Below are 24,050 nucleotides of genomic sequence, written 5' to 3'. Positions count from 1 at the left end.
GGGGGTTGGGCAGGATGGGGTTTGGGGCCTGTCCTCTAGAGGGACCGAGTCCGAGGAGGCCCGCGTCCAGCCCACGCATCCCGGAGGCGGTCAGAGGCCAGTCCCAGGTGCTCTCTTCTTTATCCTCCTTAAAAACGTTTTTTCCTCATTGTAAAATGCCAGTTGCAAAATACGTGCCCATTGAAAGAGAAAGGAAGTACAAAGAAGAAGATCGTTTTCTTTAACCCCAGCGTCCGCAGATAAGCACTGTCGGTGTTCTGATGTATTTTCTTTCAGACCTTTTTTCCGTGTTTATTTCACACGGGGTTGAGACGGTATCAGGTGTATGATTTTATGTGTTGCTTTGTTCACCCAACATGACGTCACAAACGTGCAGGGACTGCTAGCTGTTCCTGCTCGTGGGAGCCACTTCTGAGACTTCTGGGGTGAAGCTGAGGGTCCCCGGCCAGGGTGGCCCACGTCCTGGCTCCGGAGGCTCTGTGGCTCACTGGCCACCTGCAGGTCTGGGAGCCAGGCGGAAAGAGCTGGCCTGCAGGGTTCCTACCCCAGGTCCGCCATGCCCAGAGCTGGCGCCCAGCTCTCCTGACACCGTCTCAGAGACTCTGGCATCGGTGGAAAGTGGCAGCGGCCCCGCCCGCAGAAGCAGCACCTCCTGGAGGGTGGAGAGGACGCTGTGAAATGTGAGGGCCAGCGGGGAGCACCTCCCACGCCTGCCCCTCGGGGCAGCCGGTCTTGGTCCCCTGAGGGCCACACTGGCTGCTGTCCTTAGGAGGGCATGCTTCCCGGGTGGCCTGGCCCAAGCAGCTGCTTGCCGTGCCCCCCGCTTCCAGCCCCTAAGGGGGTGAGGGTGTGGGTGGGGGAGACCTGCCCAGGGTGTGGGCTGTGGTCCCCGCTCTGGAGGGTCTCACAGCGGGCAGCCTACCTACCTGGGTCCGGGCCCTCCGGCTGCTCTGGACGCCGAGCGACCAGATGCCGCAGCAGCCCAGCTTCAGGTGTGCCATCAGTGCCGCGTCAGCCTCCATCTGCGGTCTGCAGGGTTCTCCCAGGCGTTACCCCAGGCACAGGAGACTGAGATCAGTCCAGGAACGGTGCAGGAACTGAGGGGCCTCTCGAGGCAGCTCTGTGCTGTGTCAGCACCAGAATTCTTGCTGACAGGGGTTTGCAGTGGACAGAGCTGAGTTCCTGGTAGCAGGCGCAGCAGAACAAAGCCAGCCCTGCGGACAGCCAGGGCCAACCAGACAGCACACACCTCTGCGTGTGCGTGTGTGTTTAAACGAGCCCGTCAGCCAAGACAAACAGAACCTGATCTCCTGGCGTCAGCTCAGTTTTCAAAAATAGGTTGCTTCCCATGACGTTTCCCTTCCCTCTGTCTTGTTCCAACTCCAAGCCTGCCGACGTCGCTGCTATCTTATAAGTCAAACAGAGAGGACGGTTCTGGGTGTCAGTGGGAGGCTGTCCTTTCGGCACGAGAGACTCGGGAGCCGGCAGCTCTGTAAGCAGACACGGCCGTCCTGGCCGCTGGCCTCACTCCTCGAGCCAGCCGAGCAGGATCTCCCAGGGGTTGGGGCTGCATGTGGGAAAGTGCTACGGTCTGCTTGGAAAGGGATGGGATCAGACTGTGCCCTGGGACCCCTCACTCGAGCTGGAGGGTGGCCAGATTGCTCAGGGCAGAAGCTACCCAGAGCTCAAAGTGGAAATAAATGCATTTGTCACCAGCCCAAGTGTTCATGCCCACAGAAGCTGCTGCGGATTTGAGTGTAAACTGCTGGGAGGAAATGGGAAGAGGGAAATGGGAGGTGTCGGCGAGGGCGCGCCGCTGCAGCCGACCAGCATCCTGGCCGGCTGCGTCCGTCCGGACGGCTTCCTGTGCTTCGCACAGGACTTGCAGGTGTGGCCTCACCCGCGGCTCGCAGCGTGGCAGGAACTCAGGCAGCGTGGGCGAGGGGAGGCGGGACCCCGGAGGGAGCACAGCAGCGTCCCCCTCTGGGCTGGGAGAGACCTGGGAGGCGGCTTGTCCAGCCCCACCCTGTGCCGATTCCCCATGCCGGCAGCATGCCTGGTGCTGCCTTGTTTCTGAACATCCTCGGCGACAGGCTGGGGAGGCACTTCCGCCTCCAAACACATGACCTGGATAGACTTTGGGAAGCAGCACGACAGGGCAGGAAGAGCTGCGGCCTAGGGATCCCCGGCTTCACTCTGGGCCTGGCCGCTGATGAGCCAGGTGACTTAGGGCCTGGAGTAATCTCCCTCCGTTGGCCGGCTGGGAAGCGGCTGATTGAAGCCCGTCCACACCGTGCCTGCAGCCCCGGTCTGTCTGCTCCACCCGCTGGAGCAGACACAAGTTCCTCCCTCACGTAGCAGGTCCTTCCATGCTTGCAGGCTGTCGGCCGCCCTCCCTCGGGTGGCCCGGTGGCTCTGAGCAGGGGGCAGCGCTGGGGAACCTGCCGCCTCCGTCTCCCTCCCTCACGGGCTGTCCAGCCATGTCTTCCCTGTCCTGAGACTCTACATCTCTGTCTGCTGGACCTTATGCCCTTGGCTGCGCCTGGGAGTCTGGCCTTGGGAATCTCTAAAGATCCCGATGCCGGCAGCCGTGCCCCCACCGCCCCCAGATCAGCCTCTCCAGCTCTGTCTGCAGTTAGTGATAACGCGTGATTAATCCAGTGATGCCCAGGATGGGCATCCCTCACGGCCATCCCTCAGCTGACGAAGGAGGCCCATCCCACATTGTGTCTTCAAGTAGCAGATGGTTTATCCCCTCTCGCTTCTTGCCTCTCATTTCAACAAAAACCAGGGGGGCCAGGACCATCTTCTCTAGAGAAATCTAGTTTATTCTATGTGTTCAGCTTCATTATTTCCCCCTTTCTCTTCAACAAAGACTGTGTCTCCCTCCTGTCTCCTTTGCAGCTGTAGAAAGCAGATCTTCAGGGCCTTATTCCCTGTGGGTTCAGAGGAGACCCAGAAGATGATTAAAAGATGGTTTTGCAAGGTGGGGAGGAGAATGTCCCTTGAAGAAAAGATACAGGCATTGGGATGAATTAGACAGAAAAGGGACATTTTACAAAGCCTTCTGGTGGATGGAGGGCTTTTGCACCAAGAGCAGTGACCAGCCGCCCTCCCTTCTGTTGAGAACCAGACCCCAGAGGCCAGAATGAGACCGTCTGCGTTTAGGAAGTTCCTGTCCCAGCTGTTGCCAGGCGGGAAGGGCAAGCCGGGCAGGCTCTGGCTGTCTGTGGCTCAGGACCAGGAGAAGGTGCCTGTCCGGGTGGTTTGGAGGCAGGTAGGGTCTGCCTGCTGGTGACGGCGTGGAGGGCCCGCAGGCAGCCAGCGGGTGTCTGTGGTGGCACAGATCTTCATGCTCTGGTCCTCCTCTCCCGTGCAATCTCTTCTCGTTTCTTCCTGTTTAATTTTTTTAAGACAGTAACTTAAAAGGTTGAAGCAAGGAGAAGGTGAAACTTTCTCTCTGCAGAGACCCCTGGAGACCCCTCATCCGGGCCGTGTTTAGGCAAAGCTCCGTGGGGGGTCCCTGGGTGCCAACCCAGGCGTAGAGCACGCGAGGCCCTGCCAGCGGGTGGGGGATGTCCTGCCCGCCTCTGCCCCAGCTGAAGGCCACGGGAGCCAGACCCCAGTGCACGGCCTCGGGTCTCATCCTTCCTCCAGGCGAGGCTCCAGAAACCACCTAGCGCTTCCCAAACGTTCTGCAAAGTGATGGAACACCTCCTCCACGAGTGAAACTCTACAGAGACCTATCAGTGTCCGAACAGATGAGAGCATAGCCACCCTGGCTGCCGTGGTGGTGCCCGGCGCCCCCATCCCACCCTGGGAGGGCCGAGCCCAGGGCGCTGGACCCCCGGACAGCGGGTGGAGCCCAGGGCGCTGGACCCTCGGACAGCGGGTGGAGCCCAGGGCGCTGGACCCCCGGACAGCGGGTGGAGCCCAGGGCGCTGGACCCCCGGACAGCGGGTGGAGCCCAGGGCGCTGGACCCCCGGACAGCGGGTGGAGCCCAGGGCGCTGGACCCCCGGACAGCAGGTGGAGCCCAGGGCGCTGGACCCCCGGACAGCGGGTGGTCAGGGCTGCTTGCTGCTGCCTTGGCCGCCACACCCGGCAGGGACTGGGCTCTGGGGGGAGATTGAATCCAGCCCTGGCCTCTCCCTGCGGGTGCTACTGGTGCTTCGGGCGTGTGTGCCAGGTGCTTGAGATGCTCCCTGCAGCCTACTGAGGGCTGGCGGCGCCTCCGTGAAGCCTCCTCTGGGGGGGTTCGCCCTCTGGGGTGGTTGGGAGCCAGTCTGCACCTACTGGAGGTGAAGGGGAGCCCAGGGCGCTCTAGGCAGTCTGGGGCGGCAGTGCGGGCTCAGGGCGTGTTCATAGCGCACAGGGAGTCTTGGCGGGCGAGATGCACGATGATACACAGAGGCTGGGGCGTCCTGTCCCAAGTGGTAGAGTGGCGTCTGGCACGGTCTGTTGAAGAGAACAAGCAACTGCAGAGAATCACGTTTTTAGATTTTCCAGACGGTTTGTGCAAACCCGTGCTCTGCGCACAGCAGAGTGTGCGCTAGGACGCTTGTCCATCAAGAGGCGCCGCCTGGTGGGCGGGGCGGGGGTCCACCTGGCCTCCCGCACACACCCGGCTTTGTGGACAAGCCTGGGCCCGTGTGGCTTTACGAACTGGCACATGTATTTGCAAAGCAAGTAGAGTGTGAACAAGGGGCACCCGCGGTAGCCAGACCTGTGTCCGCAGGAGCTGCACAGGACCTGCCGCGCCATGCAGCAGCGCGTCGTGGAGCTCATCTCCCGCGTGTGCAACGAGGAGGTCACCGAGGAGCTGCTGCACGTCAACGATGACCTCAACAACGTCTTCCTCCGATACGAGAGGTGGGAGCCGGCGTGGGGGTGGGGGTTGGGGCGTGCAGAGTAGAGGCGGAAAATACTCCTCGGAGATGCTGACCTGTTCCCATGACGGGGAAGTGCTTCTTGTTCTCCTGGGAGCCAGCAGCAGGAACGTGCCGCAGAGTCAGGCGCTGCCCTTCATGAGCCTCGGGCTGGCCCCTGTCACCCCAGCCCAGGAGGGAGGATGGGGCTCGGGGACCCTGCGCTCCTGCACCTGCTCCTTTGAAGATCCTCTGAATCTGAAAAGGATTAAGGGGGAGAAATCTCTATCAGGGAAAAAAAGATTTCCTCTTGCCCATTTTTAAAAAAAGAGAAAGAGAGATTTTCCCTTCCTTTGCCACCGCCAGCATGTGTGGAGCGCGGAAGCAGGCAGGTGTGAGTGCTGGGAGAGACACGCATTTCCGTTCTTCCAAATCATTTTCGGGTTTGAGGTGACAAACGTGCATATTCTTTTGCCTTCCCAGAGCCGTCCCTCAGGGAGAAAGGTGAGTGATCCAGGCAGTGCTCAGCAAGCAGGGAAGTGGCGAGCGGGCTCCCATCCGTGGCTCTGACGGGGCTGCCCCAGAAAGCGCCTTGGCCTGGCCAGCCTTCTGCTCCTAAGGATGAGGCCTGGGCCCTGGGCCGCTGACTCGTGGCCTGATGACCTGGCATCACGCAGGGTCCGGGTGACAGATGCTTGCATCTGGGCCTTGGAGGGTGATTTTGCTGGGGTTGCCACAGCTCTGGGCTGTGTCTCAGCTTCGACCATGGTGGCAGCGGTGGGTGGCCCTGTGTCCACCCGACAGATGACGAGCCCTCCACAGGAGGAATGGGGGCCCGTCTGGGGCCCCCTGTGCCACGGGAGCACAGGAACAGAGCCGGGGGCCTCAACTCCCGGCCCCAGAGCCCCGGGTTCCTGCCCTGCGGTGCCAGGGTCTCCACTGTAAACAGGCTGAGCTTTTCACCTGTTAAACCCGTCTCAGCCCTTTCTGGCACAGGGTGACAGCGATCCAGAGGCAAAGCCCGGGGCCGGCAGCCCTGAGGTGCCCTTCCGGCCAGAGAGCCTTTGCTAAGACTGATGGTCAGCAAGGGCATGGGAAGGTGCTCCCGCAGGAGAACCTCAGGGGGGGTCATATTTCTGTCCTTGTCGACCACTGAGGATAAACTGCGTCCCACGGGTGGCCTGACCAGTTGTCCCCCCGGGGATCCCTGCTCACCAGGGGCTGACCCCAGCACATGGGGAGAACAGTGTGGAGCAGGGAATCTCAGCAGATCCCCAGCTGGAGAGGTCTCTTGGCGGCCTCTTAGCCTGTGGCGTCAGGGGCTGCCATGCTGGTCCCCACCTGATAGAGAATGACCTGGGTGCTGGAGAGGAGAGTCTGTCCTCGGCCAGGCTGCGGCCAGCAGGCGGGGGCCCTGGCTCACCGACCCTCCCGCAGCTGCTGGGGCCTGTGCCTGCCCTCCTGCTCCACACGCCTGGCCCTGGGTCCCACCCCTTCCCCTAGCAAGTTAGCCCTTCAGCTCGTCACTCCGCCACAGAGCTGTCCAACAGGGAGGGGCTGCTGTTCTCCTCTGGATCTGGGGCGCCCCCAGGGAAGGTGGCTGGCCCTGGGGGTGCTTATGATGGCCTCCTGCATGTGCTAGCCCGCACCTGCAGTGCCCTTGGGGAGGCTGGGAGGCTGATCCCCACTCGGGGGAGCCCCATGCAGCAGCAGGAAGGGCGAAGTTGTGTGTTGGGGGTTGTCCACTCCCTGGCCCCCCAAATGGGCCCGGTGGTTCTCCTTCCCCAGAGCCTGGGTCTCTGCTGGCCTCCCGGCCCACGGGCCCCGGGAGCTTCCCAGGCCAGTGGGCTTCGCGATGCCGTGTCCCGGGCACTCCCTCTCCTTACTCCACTTTCCTTTCCCCATTAGGTTTGAACGATACAGGTCAGGCCGATCCGTTCAAAATGCCAGTAATGGAGTGAGTATTCCTTCAGAATTCTCGCCTTTCTGGAGGCCGGGAAACCTGGGGTCTCCTGGGGTTAAAATATCCGGGCGATGGGAGAGCAAGCTCTGGTGGGTGGGCTCTGAGGAGGTGCCGGCAGGGCACATCCCTGGCGGGAGGGGGCAAAGAAGCCCCTGGGACCTCGCTGTCCCTTAGATGGGGGAGGGGCAGGGGGTAACTCACAACAGCCCACCCGGGACCCTGGGTGGTGCCTGCCAGCTTTCCCCTCGGGGCCGAGCACATGGGCCGGGGCTCAGCCCACCTCCTGCCCAGCAGGTGCTGAGCGAAGTGACAGAGGACAACCTCATCGACCTGGGCCCGGGGTCTCCAGCCGTGGTGAGCCCGACCGTGGGGGGCACGGTGCCCCCGTCTTCCCTCTCCTCCCAGCTTGCGGGCTTGGGTGAGTGTCCCGGAACTGCCTCCCACCCCCCCCGCCCCCCGCCAGCCTTGTGGGGGACCCGTGGGACAGCGTGTGCCTGAGTCCTGCTGTGCCATTTCAGCTGAAGGCTTGTTCCCTAAACTTAGAGTTTGACCCCAGCTTGGAAAGCAGGGGTGCGAGGTGGTCCAAGGGACTGGAAGCTGTTGGCTTTTTGAAGAAAGGTGGCTGCTGTGTTGTACGTGGCTTATTCTCTATGGCTGGAGTGATTTCCTTCTCAACGTCAACCAGGCCAAGGGTGGCAAATAGGTGTCAGCTGCTTGGGTGCTTGGCGCGTGGGCCCAGGAAGGATGCTGAGGCCACGTCGGGGCTTGGAAGAGTCCATGGCTGATCGGTGACGTCTGCCCTGGGCTTGTCAACAGGAAGGGGTTTGCTCTCCTTGAGCTAATATCAGTGAGAGTGCGCCATCCTCTGAAACCTAAAACAAAAGATGCCATTTTCTCGCAGTTTGTTCGGTTTAATGTGTGTCCGTGACGCTGGATGCCCACCCGGGCTGGATGAGCCCAGTCTGGGACAGAGGAGGTCACAGTGTTACATTACCACTCAGCACGGCCCTCTCAAAATGCCGTCTTCCACCCTGCGCTCCTGTTTCCTTAGTATTTGTCTTTGTACCTTCGTCTCATTTCGGTTGAATCAAGCTTTCACTCAGTGCCCTGGCAGTTGCTGTAGTGGCTTCTCGACCTCTCACGTATCCGTAGCCACTGTTTCTCTTTCTCTGCCTTCAGTCTACCCAGCATGTGGCCACCAGGCTTAATACCTAAAATTCAGATTGGATTCCGCTGCCCCTGCTTTAAAAAGCTCTAGTGTTTCCCCATCGACTCCTTTGCCGGCGTGTGACCTCTTCAGCAGCCTCGTCTCTCCGCCGGCACCCTTCCCGCGTCACCCCCTCTGCCCGCCGCCCAGCCCCCCTCCCGCTCCTGTAGCAGTTTCCGGTCCCCCGCCCATATCTCCACCTAATTCTGTGCTGCTGTCTGTCCGCCTACTCTGTGTACCCCCTTGAGGCCGGGAACCACGCCAGAGTCACTGTGGTCCAGTCAGGGTCGAGCTCTGGCCGTGCGCGCGCCTACGAAGTACTTGTCACATGAGTGACCTTGGCCTGTGGCCTCTGTGACCGGCTCCCAGGGGCGCCTTGGTGCGGGCAGGAGCCTGCACGGCCCGCCTGCTCGCCGCTCGCCCTCATTCAGGAGCGACTTGGGGGGCTCGGGGGCTGTCCTCGCTCCCTTCTGCCCCCGCAGGACTTCAGCCCGCCAGGTGACTTCTTCCCAAGGTCAGGCCCACATTTGCTGTCGCCCACCCCTCCTCTGTTCTGTTGCACAGACCTGGGCGCGGAGAGCGTCAGTGGCACCCTGAGCTCGCTCCAGCAGTGTCATCCCCGGGACGGCTTTGACATGTTCGCCCAGACCAGAGGGAGCTCCTCGGCTGAGCAGCGCAAGACGTATGTGGGGACCCTCCCGGGGGCTCTCAGACCCTGGCCTGGGCCCGCGGCCAGCACAAAGGGGCCTTTTATTCACTGGGGTTCGGTTGCCGGGACCTGGCGGTAGACACAGCTGTTGAGTGGAGGCCAGCACCCTGAGCCGGGCGGCCATGCGGGTTCCTGCCACCTGCTCCCCTGCTCTCCCTGCCCCCGCGCTGCTGCTGCCTCAGAAACTTCATCTGTAGGAGGAGCTGGGGGCACGGGGTGGGGCAGGCAGGCACCGAGTTGGTTCCTCGCCCCTGGGGTGCGAGCAGCGTCTTTCCTGACAGCAGCTTTGGCCAAGATGAGCCCTGTGGAATTAGGGGAGTTGATTCCAAAACACACAGCCCCCTGCATCTCCCTGGAACCTGCTTTGAGCTTTCTGTTCAGCCTTTGACCCCCTCCCCCGGGACCCAGCATCTTGACGCATCCAGCTCTTTGAGTCCCGTACTCAGGACTCAGCAGGTTGACCAGAAGCCCAGGGCCCCAGGCACCTTTTAGCTGCTTTCAAAATGGATACAGCAAAAGAAGTCGGGGAGCAGAAGAAGACAACCCCGCAATGAGTGACAGACCCTCACCCCAGACCGGGAGACCACCTTCCTTGTCAGATGCCACTGAGGCTGCTGCTTTTTTATTAATATTATTATTTTATTGATTTATTTATTTAGGCTGTGTTGGGTCTTCGTTGATGTGCGTGGACTTTCTCTAGTTGCAGCGAGCGGGGGCTACTCTTCGTTGCGGTGCACGGGTTTCTCGTTGCGGTGCTTCTCTTGCTGTGAAGCACGGGCTCTAGGCGCGCAGGCTCAGTAGCTGTGGCTCGCAGGCTCTAGAGCGCAGGCTCAGTAGTTGTGGCGCACGGGCTTAGTTGCTTCACGGCATGTGGGATCTTCCCGGACCAGGACTCGAACCCATGTTCTCTGCATTGGCAGGAGGATTCTTAACCGCTGCGCCAGCAGGGAAGCCAAGGCCGCTGCTTTTAAAATGAGAATTGTGACCCCTTTGCTTGTATCCAGCCTCTCCCTCTAAGCAGTTCCGGGCCCTCTGGCACCCTGTCCTTGAGCTTTGCAGATGCCTCTAGTGTTACTTAACAGAGGGAAATGGAGGTGGTACAGAGTCCCAGACCCAGAGGGAGCGAGTGGCTGGGCTGTGCTTGAACCCAGGCCTCCTGACTTCAGCTGCGGCCAGACCACGACCTAAAGCCGAGGCCTCTGAGTACTCGTGAGGAAGGTGCCGAAGATGGAGGGTGATTGCAGGTCACCACCCCCCCGTCCCCCGTGACCACTCTGCTTGTGCTGCTTCGTCCCCAGGGCCACCTACGAGGACCCCCAGGCCGTCGGAGTAATTGCTTCTGCGGTAGACGGTCGGAAACAGAACCCCGAAGTGGTAGGTCTCTCGCCCTGTTTTTCTGCCTGGGGGGAAAGCAGGGCCGTCTGGTAAAGCCAGCTGGAGAGTTAGGCAGAGCTGGCGGCGCGGAGGGCAGACTGGGGTGAGCCATGTCAGCTCCTGAGTGCCCCCCACCCGTGGGGACGCCCATATCTGGACACCCAGGAGGAGACAGGCCCAGAGAGGCAGAGATGTGCGGAGGGCACTCCGCGAGCCACCTTGGGCGGGGCTGCACCCCGGTGGGGTCTGATGGGGAACCTCTGCTGTCCCCCATGGTGGCTCTAAGCTCTCAGGGCGCAGGGCTCCTGTGGCCAGAGAGGGTCTCTCCCCAAAGGTTGCAGTGCCCTGGGGTGGGCGGCTCTCTGACAGAAGGGAAATGGAGGCCTGGGCCTGTCCCTGCAGGCCTGCCCTCAGAAGGTGGCTGGTGGGGCTGGCTTGGGGAGGGGGCTGGAGTGGGGGAGCAGCGCTGAGGGCAGAGGTGCTCGGAGGTGAAGGAGGGGCTTCTGTGATTTCTGGGAGATCGCAGTGCCCGGAAGGAAAAGGTTTGTGCCTCCATGCTTCTCGTGAGGTGGTTCCCTTCTCGCCTGAGAAATGTGTGTGGCCACGAGCGAATGAATGTGTGTGTGTGGGGGGGGTGGCGTTGGGGGGACAGTGGCCCCAGAACAGCCGCCCCCTGGCCCGCCCCATCCCGGGCTACAAAGGGGCAGCGCTCATCTGTCCACTGGAGGGGAGCCTGGCTTCCCAAACACCAGCCCTTGGCCTCCCGCAGCCCCTGTCCAAGTGGCCCGGGCAGGCGGCAGTGCTGAGGCCTGGCGTCCCCAAGAAAGCTCATCGCCTGGTCCCCATGTCCCTCCCGGCTCAGCCAGCTTGTTGAGGGCCGTGCGTCCCTCTGCACCAGCCACCAGGGGGCGCAGAAGAGCCACCCAGGCTGCGGCTCTCAGTGCCCCGCCCCCCGCAGAACCCCTGAGGCCGGGACTGTGCCGTGGCCCAGTGGTCCTGTTGCTGAGGACGGCCCCCACCCCAACTCAGGGCACCAGGGAGCCAGTAAGGCCGGCCCATCCTCCTGGCCCAGCTGGCCAGGCCGGCCCGGTCAGCTCTCCACTCTGCCTCCAGGGCCTGCCCCGCCAAGGCCAGGAGTGCCCTTCTGCCACTGCCTCTGCCAGTGCCCAGGGTCCAAGCACAGGAATGCAGCCAGCTCCCTGCCTTTCACCCCGGGTGCCTGGCCTGCCTCCTGTTTTCAACATTTCCACCTGCAGCAGGCAGGCTGCTCGTCGTGTGCCCTGCTCGATGGGGTGATGCAGGGAGCAGGGTTCGTGTGGGCCGTGTGTGTGTGTGTGTGTGTGTGTGTGTGTGTGTGTGTGTGTGTGCGCGCGCGCGCACGCGCCTGTCTGTGGGTGTGTCTTTGTATCTGTGCACACACACTTATATGCATCTTCAGGCCTGTACTTCGGGTCATGGTGTTCCATATCCTAAACAGTGCTGCCCTGGAAATGAAACCTGGGCCATGGGAGAAATTGAGAACACGGCAACGGAGAAAAAACTGTGTAGCCACACCTTCACGGTACAGCCACACCAGTAGTTCTAACTTTAAATACTTTCATCATTTAGAAAAGGCAATATCCCCAAATTCATCATTCACATTAAGAGTTTGGAAAAAGAACGCCACAGGTAACTGAGGAGGAAAAAGATAATGAAAGTAGAGATGATTGTGCAAAAGCTGGTTCTGTGAAGCCACCCCTCAGTGACCCTGAGAGCCTAGGCGGAGGGCAGCCCCGGCCGGCCTTCTGCGGCCCCAGGGGCGTGGGAACAGGGGTTCAAGTGCGTGTTACCCTCTTGGGGTGCCTGTTACTAAACGCCTCTTCTTTTATCCAGGAGGTAAGGGCATGTTTGGGGGGTGGGCCGCTGGGTCCCAGCTCCTCAGGTGACGGGGCACCAGCTCTGACAGTGGCTTTTCTGTTTCCATGACATGTGCTATTGGCTTCTTTACCACGGGTCTTGCTGTGACTTTCCTTTCTGGGACTTTTCTGTCCTCGGCCCAGAAGAGAGGTAAAGGTGGGGACTCTGACCTGGAGCCCATAGACAGCTGGCTCATAGCCCAAGGAATGGTGAGAGGTCACCAGCCGCGCTGAGCCCCTTGTCCCCCCACCACCACCACCCTCGGCGCTTCCCTCTGTCTTCTCGCGGGTGCCCAGTCTTCCCCTCCTGTCTGTCTCCTTAAGCTGCAGACTTCCAGCCCCAGAAACTCCATCTCTGGTTTTCTGTGGAGGTCCGGGCGTTTGCAGGAGTGAGGGGAGGGCCCTTTCCCTCCTTCTACCGTTTCTGGAGCTCTGGGCAGTATTCACTTTTCCAGGATGAGCACAAGTTACTGTGGCCTCTGCTTGGGAGGGGATGTTTCTGAGAGGACAGGCTCAAAGCATCTGACTGGGCAGAGAACGCCGCCCAGCCTGTGAATGTGGCAGTCTAGGCCGATGGGGTTTCGTCCTGTAATTGTTTGTGCCCACTGTGCCCCCGGAAGGATCTGAGACCTCCTAAAGAAACACAAACGCTACTGGAACGGAATAAGAAGATGTGGGGATCATACACGCAGTCAGCCTCAGGAAGTAGGGTGTCCATGGCTCCAAGACCCGGCAGGATCCCTCCTGCCTCGTGATCAGGTGGCCCCGAGTCTGTGCACAGAGAGGTCACTTGCTGCAGGCTGCCTGCGGTGCAGGGACGATTTCACCTCTGAGACCGGGGTCTGTGCATGGTGGAGCCTGAGCGGGAGACCTAGACACACCAGGAGGAAGCCGAACTGACCCCTTGGGGCCGGGCCAGCCTGGGGCCAGGGGAGGGCTCTTCAGGCTGGGCCAGCATGCCCGAGCCTGCGGGCAGCACAGGGTCACCTGCCTAAGCAAGTGTGACTAGCTCTCGAGGACACGGGCCAAAGGGCTGTCAGAGCCGGGGGCCAGGGTGTCTGCCCGCCCAGCTGGGAGCTGGCGACCCAGCACAGCCGCACTCGGGGGGCCGTCTCCCTCCACCTGCCGGCAGCCCGTCCTGCTTGCTGCACCAGACCCCAAGGCCGTTCTTAGGGACATGGGCTAGCCCGGCCCCTTGTTTGCTTCTGTGGGGACAAGCAGGGGCTCTGGCCCACACGTGCGGGTGGCCTTAGAGCAGCACTCCTGGAGACCACGTCCACTCCACTGTCCAAATTGGGAGGATCCAGCTGTGTGTCCTTGTGCCTATTAGTCCTGCAAAAAATGATACTGCCCACACAGCTGCCCCGCGTGTGGCTTGGTAGCCGGTGGTGGCACCCGCCCCTGCCCGGCCCCACCTAGAGCTCCAGTCTCCGACTTCAGAAACAAGCCCGACTAACAGCTAACCCTGTGTCTCACCTGCCCGACTGCAGTGTTTTGTTTTGTTTTCTTTTAAACAGCGTATATTAATTGCTTTGCCTCATTTCCCATAGCATAGAAACCCTGAGTCTTTCCAAACCTGCCAAGTACAAATTCTTTACTTGGAAACTTTTTGTACTATTGAGCGAGACCAAAGGGCCTGTAGACTGAGCCTCAGGTTGGGGAGGCGGCAGGAGGACTGTCGGGGGCAAGAGCCCCTGCAAGCATTGCGCCCGAGCGCAGCCCTTGGTCCGGCCGCGTTGGAAGTGGTGCTGGTTTCCTTGCGGGGAGGCGTGTCGGGCATCCAGGTCCAGCACCAGGCCCGTTACCGTGGAGGAGAGCCCCAAGAACCTTCTCGAGCAGCCTGCCCGGGGACGGCGGTGCTCTTGCCTCTCCCGGCGGCGGTCGGAGGCCTGTCACCCACACGCAGGGTGCAGCCAGGATAGGTGAAAGAGTAGGAGTCGCAGCAGGAACCCAAAGAGATTAGGGAAAAGTCTGCCGCTGCCCAGGCCCAGGCTTGGGGCGGGGCCCCCTACGCAGACCGGGCAGTGCCTTTCCCCTTTGAGCCGGTGACCCTCCCGCCCACACGCAGGGCTGCCCGTCTGAGCCCAGGCTGGCCCACCCCTGCCACGTCCACGGCTGCCCTCCGCATCCAGCGCCTCAGCCAGCCAGCCCCGTCCGGCCGTCCTCGGAGCTAGGGAGTTTGGGCGGCCGGTCTGTATCCAAGGGTGTACCCACACGCGCTCCCTTTATTTTTTTCTCGTTGCATCTGTTTCCCTTTCTGTCTCCTTCCTCCAACTCACACTCTGGCAGCCCCCTTGCCCGGGAGGTGCTCACCCCAGGGCGTGTGAGAGCCCAGGTCGCTCAGGGTGAGAACGCTGAGGCCTCTCTGGCCTGGGGATGTGCCCGCAGCTGGAGCGGTGACAGAGCAGCTCCTGTTTGCAGGGCAGCGCAAGTGTCTACTGTGTCTGAAGCACCTGGTTTTGGGGCAGCTTTGCCGCGCTCCTGGCGCCGTGCTCCCCCATCGATTCCCAGGCAGGCGGCTCGTGAGCCCAGGCTGCATCCAGCCTGGCAGGGCGGCCCATCCCCCCGTCACGTGAGCTATCCTGTCACCCACACCCGACTCCACGTGATGCATGCCCTCGGCCAGCGCCTCTCAGTCAGGGCTCAGGCCCCACGGCTCCGGCATCCCTGGGTTTCTGAGTTAGAAACGGAAGCACCCGACTAGAACTGAAGGGCTCTGGGGTCGTGAGTGGCGGAAGACGTCGCCCCATTTCACAGACGAGGCTGAGGCCCCAGACCTGGGGCTTCTTGGGGCCCCGGAGGTGGGGAGCTCCTGGAAGGGAGCAAGTCCACCCCTGACTTGTGGGTGGCAGGCTTGTTTTGAGGGGTGAGGAGCTTCTCATGTGTCAGTGTTTATTTTCTGAGCGTGCTGGCTCTCAAGATCGGTCCAGAGGAGAAAACTGAGGCACTATCCCTGCCCCCGAGGGACCAATTCTGAACAGTAACAAAAAAGTTACGAGCAAAACCTGAAGGCCTAAGGCGCATGACAACTTAGTGTCTTTTTTCAAGCTTTGCGACCCGAGGAATCCCCACTCCTCCTGGGCGGGCCGAGGCTGGTGGGTTGGCGGGTTTCTCCCTGGAGACACACTGACTTCCCACGCTTGGTCCTGGGGATTTGGCGGTGTGACACGAGTCCTCCCCGAGGCTGGGCGTCCTGGCTTAGAAGCATCATGATAACGAAAATTGGCATCTCCTGTCATGGGAACGTGTCGGGCAGAAGCCCCGTCAGCAGGCGTAAGACTGGCCGGTCGCACCCTGGACGCCGCTGGTCCCTGCTCCGTGGGGAGGGAAGTCGGCTCCAGGTGCTGCCAGCAGCCCCTTGGCGTCCTGCCCGGAGGGAGGACCATGTGTTCCTTGTCACCATGAGTCATTTCAGGGTGGTTTGAACTCCTTGGTATTTTTTCATTTCAACATTCTTAAGTCCCCAGTAGGTCAAAGAAATTAAATGGCAACATAGGCAGAATCTCCCTCATCTGATCGAGGTTGGCCTGAGCCGCTCTGAGACACATGTGGAAGCCAGAGGAGGGTCTGCCGGCCCAGCTGTGTGACGTTGGGGTGAACCCAGCTACAGACACAGTGCCCGCAGTTTTTCTAGAAATAGCGAGCTTGTGAGTGAGTTCTAGGAGGTACCTCCCAGACCCAGCCAAGGTGAGGATGCAGGTCACCTCGGTCAAGGGCCATCCTCTCGTTTATCTAGTCTGGGAGCCAACATTTCATTAACGTGGCTTCGAAGGGGTTAAAGGTTCCTTTTCCTTCTTATCATACGATCATTTGATTATGTCTGACAGCAGCTTAAGTATTTCTAGCCAGATAGATTTTCAGGCCCTTGGCATGGGTGGCCCAGGCGTGGACAGGGCCCAGGCACCAGAGGGGTGCCCTCCTTTGCTCGGGACCCTGGTCCCCCTTCCCAACCGCTCCCCTGCTCCCCCCGTCCCCCCCCCCGACTCCCCTGCTTTCAGTTGCACTTCTTTTCTTTGTTGCTGGGGCCACAGACAGCCATTGGAAGCTGGGAGGAAAGGGTGGGATGGGAGGAGGCTGCGGCATTCAGGCCGCTTCCTGATTTTTCCACCAAAGGGACACAAAGACAACCAAAGCCTGCGGTCCCTTTTGTCATCAAAGCCCTTGCTTTGGCCTGTGTCTGCTGGTGGAGGAATGTGCCGGGCTGCTGTGGGCCAGGCCACACCCAGGCCTGGGTGCCCTTCCCACTCAGAAATGCCCCAGGACACCATCCTTTCAGTGAGCGAGCCTGGACCACCTGCCCCCTGCCCCGCCCTGGGCGGACGGCCACATGGCCTCCCCGTCCTGTCGGGGCCGGGACTGTCGCAGGCGGAGGGGCTCCACACCGGCCTGCAGGCCGGCGCCCCAGGGCTGACAGGCAGACACGCTAGTCAAAAAGTTATCCACTGAAGAACGCGTACTGCGCCTCCCTCCCCACCGCGTCCCGTCCCGTCCCGTCCCGTCGCTAGCCCTGCTTCCTAGAGCTGCTGCTTCCCTCACCTGCCGTTTCCCACGTGGCTGCCTGCGTGCCCGCCCGCCTGCTGCGCCAACGTGTTCTGCTCTGTGTACGTCTGGCTCCGTCGGGCTGCTTGGGTTGACGTGTCCGCTGTTCTGTCTCCCCTGCCTGGCCGCGGGCTGCCTGGCCGCTGCCTGCCGCTTCCATAGATCCCCGTGGTGCAGCCGTCTGTCATGGACGACATTGAGGTGTGGCTCAGGACCGACCTGGTGAGACTCGACTTTTCTATCTCGTGTGGGGAGTGGCGAGGCCCAGGCGCCTCTGAGGACAGGAGGCCTGGGGGCCGGCGCGGGGCCGCTCCCTGGGGAGGTGGAGGAGGGGAGGCTGGGCAGGCGCCCCCCGGGGTCCGCACCTGCTCGGTGGGCCACGCCGCCCCCAAGACGCACACTGACTTTTCCCAGTTACTGCGGTTTTAGGTGTGTGTGTGCTTGGGTTCTTTTGGTTTGGGGTTTTTGTATGCTTTTTAATTTATATTTTTATTTATTTATTTTTTGATTTTCATTTTTTTCTTTTAATTGTGATATATACCCAGAGACATTTTTTTCTTTTAATTGTGAAATTTACACAGACATGAGTTGGTGTTTGTTTTTTAATTCACTCTCATCCCCCTTCCCCAGCATCTCCTGGTATCTTGGATTTAATGGTTCCAGGGACCATTGTCTTTATCCCCAGAGATGGGCAGGAAGGTTAGGACATCGTGCAGCTGGCAAGGGCAGCCGGTCCGAGAGGGGAGGGCTGTGATGGCTGGTCCCCCGCTGCCCCCGCCAAGCACTCTCACCACCACCCCCAGCCCCCCACCCCCGGGGCTGGTGAAGAAATGCACCCTGGGAGGGGAGGTGTTTGTCCATGGTCATGGCTGGTGGGACTCTCCCCATGACCTGAGGACAACTCGTCCTTGCTTCTCGCTGCCTCCCCTCAGGACACCCCCCCACCTAGGACGGCAGACCTCAGCCCCCAGGACGGGCCTCCTGCCGCTCCGGGCCAGCCCCCAACCCCCCCCACCAAAGCCGGGCTTCCCGGAGACTCGGGTGCCATGCCAGGGGAGGAGGGGCCCCCCCATTACGCCTTTCCCAGGGAATGCCCGGAAAGCAACAGCTCCCATCGCAGAGCAGGCAGGCCGGGGCCCCCACCTCACGGGGGGCACCCGCGCTCGAGGGCCAGGGACCTCCCAGCCAGCCGCGCAGCAGGTCAGGGGCAGAGCCAGGAAGGAAGCCCGGGCCGTGTCTGCTTCCCCATCACTGTGCAGAGTTCCCAGTGGCCCCCACGTTCCGCACAGAATTGACCCCCCAGAGCCTCCCCAGTGACAGCATCGGGGCGCAGGAGGACGCTGCCAGAGCGCCGCAGGGTCCGGCCCCGTGCTTCCAGGCCTCACGCGGTTCCCAGCTGCTGGCGTGGCCGTGACCTCCCAGCGCCCTGTGGCTGCCCGCGAGGGGACGCCCAGCGGAGGAGCGCCCGGGGCCCTGGCTGCCTGAGGCGCAGCCTCCTCCTGGCCGCCCTGCAGGCCTGCCCCGCGGCTCAGCCGGAGAACGAACCTGCACCTTTTAGAATTTTTGCTTTCTGACCCTTCTGGGGGATCAAAACCTAGAACCTACTATTTTTGTTTTTACTTTTTAAAAACAAAGTTTCTGCGTCTCTGATTAAGACGAGAGCAGTGCTTTGCTCTTACAGAACTTGGGGGGACGGGAAGTAGGAAGTTTTGCTCGGGTGCCGCCCTGGGGTGGCCGAGGGCGGGGACCGGCAGCAGGGTGGGCGGGTCCTAATGCCCTCTCTCTGCTCTCCCACAGAAGGGCGACGACCTGGAGGAGGGCGTCACGAGTGAAGGTAGGCCTGCCCCCCACAACCCGCTGCTGCTGTGTCCGCCCCAGGCTCTGGGAGCCCCCCCGCCCTCCGCCATGCCGCCTGGGCGGGCCTCCCCCGCGGGCTCCTGGGCTGTGTCCCACCCAGGCCTTGTGCTGATGAGGGAGGTGCTGCAGCTGGTGAACAGTCGGCACAGTTGCCTGCACTGCTGACCAGTTTGCCCCCGCCAGATGCTCAGTGCAGCTGAAGCAAGACACATGCCATGCAGTCAGCAGGGCACGCAGGGAACCCCTGGGCCTGGCACCCTGTGGCCGCACAGCTGGGCCCCTCTGCAGGCACAGAGCCCTGCTTGGTGGGTGTGTGGGGGGGGTTCCCTGCCAAGTTCAAGGAGGAACTCTCCCCTCCAGCTCCCCCTGCCCTGCCTTCTATGCTGATCTGCATGATGGAAAAGCTCCAAGTCAGTGGTGGGGCAGGAATCCTAACTGGCACCCCCCAGCCCCCACGCCCCCACCCCGCCGGCTTGTGGCAGGCTTCCCGCTTGCCCTGGTGATGGCGGAGGAGGAAAGGGGGCGGTGCTCTGTGGGGAGCAGGTGGGCGTGGCTGTTGGAGCCTCAATACAGCTGAGCCCTTACCAGTCCCGGCCGGCCTTGTTTTGTGTTGTAGAGTTCGATAAATTCCTTGAAGAAAGGGCCAAAGCTGCCGAAATGGTTCCCAACCTTCCCTCTCCCCCAGCGGAGGCTCCGGCCCCGGCCTCCAATCCCTCCAGCCGGAAGAAGCCGGAGCAGTCGGAGGACGCCCTCTTTGCCCTGTGAGCTATCCTGTGGTTGGGCCCCCCCACGGCAGGTCACCTCTAGCTCCCCCCATCCACACCAGGCACTGGCCACTCTTCCCATCCCCAGCCCTCACCTGGTCCTGCGCTGCTGTGTCTCCATGGAAACGCCACTGTGTTTGCTCCCAGGCCTCCCGCTAGTCAGGACCAGCTTTAGCCACCCTCTCTGTGGGCGGCGGGACAGCGTTGCTGTAGCCACAGCCCCTCAACTTCTGCTCTTCCTGCCCACCAGCTCCCTCTGCCTGTTCCTTCCCAGGAAGAGCCCACAGCTGGTCCAGCACCGGGCAGGGCAGTCCCTTTGGGTCTGGTCCTGAGCGGTTCCTCTGGTCACCTGCACACAGAGAAGGGGCTCAGGCCCCAGCCCCTTGCCCGGCGTGCCCCTGCCCAGCTCAGCGGGCCTCTCCTGCCCTCTCGTGACCCCCTGTGCCCCAGAGAGGGCAGGTCTGCACCTGCGGGCTTGGTCGCCCTCCTGGACCGTTGCTGCCTGATGAGTGTCGGCACCTTAGAAGGCTCTGTGGATGCCCACGGGTGGTGTCTCTCACCCGCCATCTGCTTGACCCTTTCTTCATACTCAGCTGCTCGCCCAGACCCACGTCCAAGCTGGCTCAGCAGCCGAGCCTGGGACCAAGGGCTCCCCCGCAGGCCTGCATGCTCCTGGTGTGGGCAGAGCCATGGGCTGTCAGGAGGGCAGCTCGCAGCCCTGGCCGGTCAGCTCTTGCAGAGATAACTCTACTGTCTCCAAGCTGCCCCTGTGCACCACGGGCCCTGTGGCCGCCCCACCTGTGGGGGGGCCTGCACAGTGCGGGCTGGCTCTGGCCAGCTGGGGAGAGCTCTGCATGTTGGTGAATGTGCTTCGGCCTGGTCTGCGGCAGCCTCCACGCCTCCGCCTCCAGGGCCCAGCAGCAGGCGGTGTTGCACCCCAGGCGAGATCCCAGTGGCCGAAGGCCCCTGCACTCTACTGGGCGGGGCCTCAGCCTCCCCTGCAGACTGTCCTGAAGCCTGACCTCCTCCCACCCCAGACCCGGCGCCCAACCAACCTAGGAGGGGCTGGTGACACCCACTCCTGTCTTGGGTCCTTGCTGGTATCTCGGGCCATGGGCAGGGCACTAGCCGCTCGGCCCAAGCCCGGTCCAGCCTGAGCCGCCCTGTGCTGTGGCCCAGAAGAGCGAACACACTGCTGCCGCGGCTTCCACCAGCCTGTGAGCCCTGGTCCAGATCAGCGTTCCAGCACGCGCGGCCTGGGCGTCGGGGCAAGGCCTGGCAGGGCCACCTGGTGGGCCTGGCCCGCGGTGTGGTCAGCCCTTCCCACCTGGCAGCCCAAGCAGGGAGAAGAGGCTGGGCCTGACACAGGCCGGGATCAGTGCCGCCGTGGGCTCCAGCGGGAGCGTTTAGGACGGGGCTGGAGGGCTGTGCGGGGCACCAGCAGGAGCAGGTGTGGGGGAAAGCGGGGTGCTGCCCGTCTGGGACCCACACCCAGCCTGGCACCCTCACCCAGCTTGGCACCCTGCAGCTTCCTCTGGAGAGGAGGCCTGGGATCCGGCTGGGGCTGTCACACTCCAGTTCCTCAGAGGGCTCTCAGGAAGTCCCCACCACAGAGCTGGGCCAGCCTGCCTGCACCCCGCCCAGCCCCGACCCTCAGACAGCTGCACCCCTCTCCTCGGCGTTTCCAAGGGCGAGGCCCCGAGGCCGGCGTGGATGCTGAGCGTGTGAAGTTGGCCGACTTGAGCTGCACAGAAGGTGGCTGGGTGGCCTGGTTGTCCCTGGCGACCCTAGCTGGTATCCCTGGGCCTTGGGCGCAGCCTGGGGAGCGTGTCTGTGTGGGGGCGGGGGACAGTGGGCCTCGGGTGGCCAGTCCAACGGGAGCTGCAGCAGCCAGGCCCAGCGTCCGCTGAGGGAGGAGCCGGCCTTCCACCCGGCGAAGCAGGGAGCCCAGGGGTCTCCCGATGGAGGGTGAAGTGGAGACGTACCTGCCCAGGGAGGCCCCGCAAAGCCGCCCCCCAGCCCCAGCTGCTCAGCCAGGCACAGCTGAGAGAGGTGGGGCCGCCGGGGCGGCGGGTGGTGGTGGCCTCGCTGGCCGTCCCAGCTGGAGCTGACACTCTGCTCGCCCATCAGGTCACAGCAGCCTGCCCCAGCCGTAGGCCGGCCTGGGAAGCAGGTGGCCGGGGCGGTGCTGCTCTACCCTTCCTGTCCTGAGCCCTAGGCGCCCTGGGCCCCTCCCACTGGCTCCCTTCCGCCTGGGGGGCACGGCGCTCGGGAAGGGAAGCTGGCCAGAGCCTTCCGCCCTGGGGAGTGGGACCCCCCGAGCCAGCAGCCTCTCCACCAGTGTTAGACATCACAGATACAGTATGTACTTAATTACACTACATTATTGCTGGGATTCCTTATAAGCACTAATTATACCTGATTATAGGTTAAAATATTTATTTTGTCAAGATATTTTCTTGGGGATGTGTGTAACCTTTTCTGTGTTGTGTGCTGAGATGTGAAAACTAACCCTCTGCTCCTGCCTTTCTGGCCAGTGGGCAGCAGCTAATGGCACTAAGTGCAGTGCGACCCGGGCACCGGCGGGCCTTTGGCCAGCCTGCCCCAGAGCGGCCTCTGCCCGGGACCCCCAGGCACCGTGCAAGCCGACCGGCCCAGGGGACACGTGAGCAACTGGCTTATCAGCACGTGCGGGACAAGGGCCGCAGAGCTGCAGCGGCTCGTTGCTGGCCGGGCCAGAGGGCAAGGTGGCCGTCTGTCCTCCTGTCTCTCTGTCAGCCCTCTCAGTGTGAGCGACCGTGCTGTCTGCCCTGGGCCACGCTGCCTTGGCTCGCTGCCCTCCCCCTCCTCACCCAGTGTCCAGGGCAAGGGGCCTGGGGAGGCGTGAGGCCTGGGCCTTCCCTCAAGGCCCCACTGGGGAGAGGGGCCGGTGGCAGCAGGCGCCCAGACTCGGCTCTTCCCGTCCCTTCCTGCTGCCACAGCCCCGCTTGCCTCCGCACGCTTCTAACTCAGTCCAGCCCAGCCTTCTGGAGGGTCCGAGGGGGCTGTGGGCTGGCGAAGGGGAATCGCCGTGGAGGGCGGCGGTGCTCTGCGCTGGCTGCCGCCAGGTCCGGGCCCCTCCCCCGTCCCCGACGTGGGCAGAGCCGGCTTCGCCACCCGGGCTGAGCGTGTGCACCCAGAAGACGCCCGGGGGCCCCCGCCTCTCCCAGTGCCCTGCTCCAGCCTGTGCTGTCCCTGGGGCACCCTGGGAACAGCTGTCAACCCCGGAGTCTCGCTGCGTCTCTCCAGGCACTCCTGGAGGAAGGGGGGGTGGGGGGATATTTATTTCCTCGAGTTTGCACTTGACTTGTGAGGGTTCTCAGGTTTGTGGTCCGGCGTCCCCCAGCCTGGCGGTCCGTCTAGAGGGGAGTCAGCGACACCAGAGCGTCTGTCCACCCACTGGCTCTCCTTCCAGACATGTCTGTCTAGTTTGGGATCTTGCATGTAAAATACTCCACAATAAACAAACAGACTGTTGCTGTGTGATCTCTGTCAAGTCGGCGGTGACTGTCCGGAGGGCCAGCCAGATCCGACCACCTGTTTTTTCTAGGCAGCGGCGGAGTGGGCCTTGCTGGAGGGAGCAGGCAGGGAAGCTCACCACCACATGCGGCCCCGGGCCTCGAGCAGCCCCTACCCTGGAAGGCCCCTCCCACCCCTTGCCTGTCCCTGCTTGGCCACCCTGGGGCACCGCCTGCTTTGGGGCTTTCGGTTGGAGCGGCTGTAAACCCGCCACAGCCTGCCTGACAGCTCAGACCAGGGGCCGGGGTTCTTCCTCCATCTCTTACCGGGTCCCAGGAGCATCCAGGCCTGAGCCACCTCCTCAGCGCCCTCCGCTGGGCTCCCCGAGCGTGGCTGGCTGCTGGATTGGAGAGCCACTCCTCCCCTTTTCTGGGACAGCTTCACCCATTTAAAGTGTATGATTAGGGACTTCCCTGGTGGCACAGTGATTAAGAATCTGCCTGCCAATGCAGGGGACACGGGTTGGAGCCCTGGTCCGGGAAGATTCCACATGCCGCGGAGCAACGAAGCCCGTGCGCCACAACTACTGAGCCTGCGCTCTAGAGCCCGTGAGCTGCAACTACTGAGTCTGTGTGCCACAACTACTGAAGCCCTCGTGCCACAACTGCTGAGCCCACAAGCCACAACTACTGAGCCCACGTGTCACAACTACTGAAGCCCTTGCACCTAGCGCCCGTGCTCTGCAACAAGAGAAGCCATCGCCATGAGAAGCCCGCACACCGCAACAAAGAGTAGCCCCCACTCGCCACAACCAGAGAAAAGCCCGCGTGCAGCAATGAAGACCCAACGCAGCCAGTAAATAAATTAATTAATTAATAAAATAAAATAGAAAAGCCACCGCCATGAGAAGCCCGCGCACCGCAGCAAAGAGTAGCCCCCTGCTCGCCACAACCAGAGAAAAGCCTGCGTGCACCAACGAAGACCCAACGCAGCCAATAAATAAATAAATAAATAAAATAAATAAGAGAAGCCACCGCCATGAGAAGCCCGTGCACTGCAACGAAGAGTAGCCCGCCCCCGCTCTCCACAACCAGAGAAAAGCCCGCATGCAGCAGCGAAGGCCCAACGCAGCCAAAAATAAATAAATTTATAAAAAAAATAAAATAATAAAGTATGATCAGGTAGTTTTTAGCACATTCAGAGTTGTGCGACCCTCACCACAATTTTAGAGCATCTTCATCACCCCCAAAAGAACCCCCTACTCTTTAGCAGTTACCCCCCTCAGCCCCCTATCCCTTTTAAAAAGGGTTCGCGTCTCCTCTCCTGTGCTGGGAGCTGGGCACTGCTGCAGGCGGTGGTCCTCTGGGAAGCAGGCCT

General features: G+C 62.0%; 1 protein-coding gene across 5 annotated transcripts in view; it reads left to right on the top strand.

The window, feature by feature from the left end:
• The window catches only part of TOM1L2 (target of myb1 like 2 membrane trafficking protein), an 83,280-nt gene extending 60,599 nt beyond the window's left edge, over positions 1-22,681 (top strand). The window contains exons 8-17 of one of the 5 annotated variants that reach the window (XM_079905611.1): positions 4,738-4,871; positions 6,776-6,824; positions 7,125-7,248; positions 8,602-8,719; positions 10,045-10,120; positions 12,160-12,225; positions 16,717-16,776; positions 18,352-18,388; positions 19,028-19,172; positions 21,306-22,681. In XM_079905611.1, coding sequence (XP_079761737.1) covers positions 4,738-4,871; positions 6,776-6,824; positions 7,125-7,248; positions 8,602-8,719; positions 10,045-10,120; positions 12,160-12,225; positions 16,717-16,776; positions 18,352-18,388; positions 19,028-19,172; positions 21,306-21,393 — 897 coding nt within the window. In that variant the 3' untranslated portion in view covers positions 21,394-22,681. Of the gene's footprint in view, positions 1-4,737; positions 4,872-6,775; positions 6,825-7,124; positions 7,249-8,601; positions 8,720-10,044; positions 10,121-12,159; positions 12,226-16,716; positions 16,777-18,351; positions 18,389-19,027 lie in introns of all 5 variants that reach the window. The other 4 variants (XM_079905612.1, XM_079905613.1, XM_079905614.1 and 1 more) reach the window with 4 other exon arrangements.
• Positions 22,682-24,050: the final 1,369 nt, after the last annotated feature.

Source organism: Stenella coeruleoalba (assembly GCF_951394435.1).
Source record: "Stenella coeruleoalba genome assembly, chromosome: 19".
Lineage (NCBI taxonomy): Eukaryota > Metazoa > Chordata > Mammalia > Artiodactyla > Delphinidae > Stenella > Stenella coeruleoalba.
Note: the sequence above shows the minus strand (reverse complement) of the source record. Positions and strands in the feature narration are given on the sequence as shown.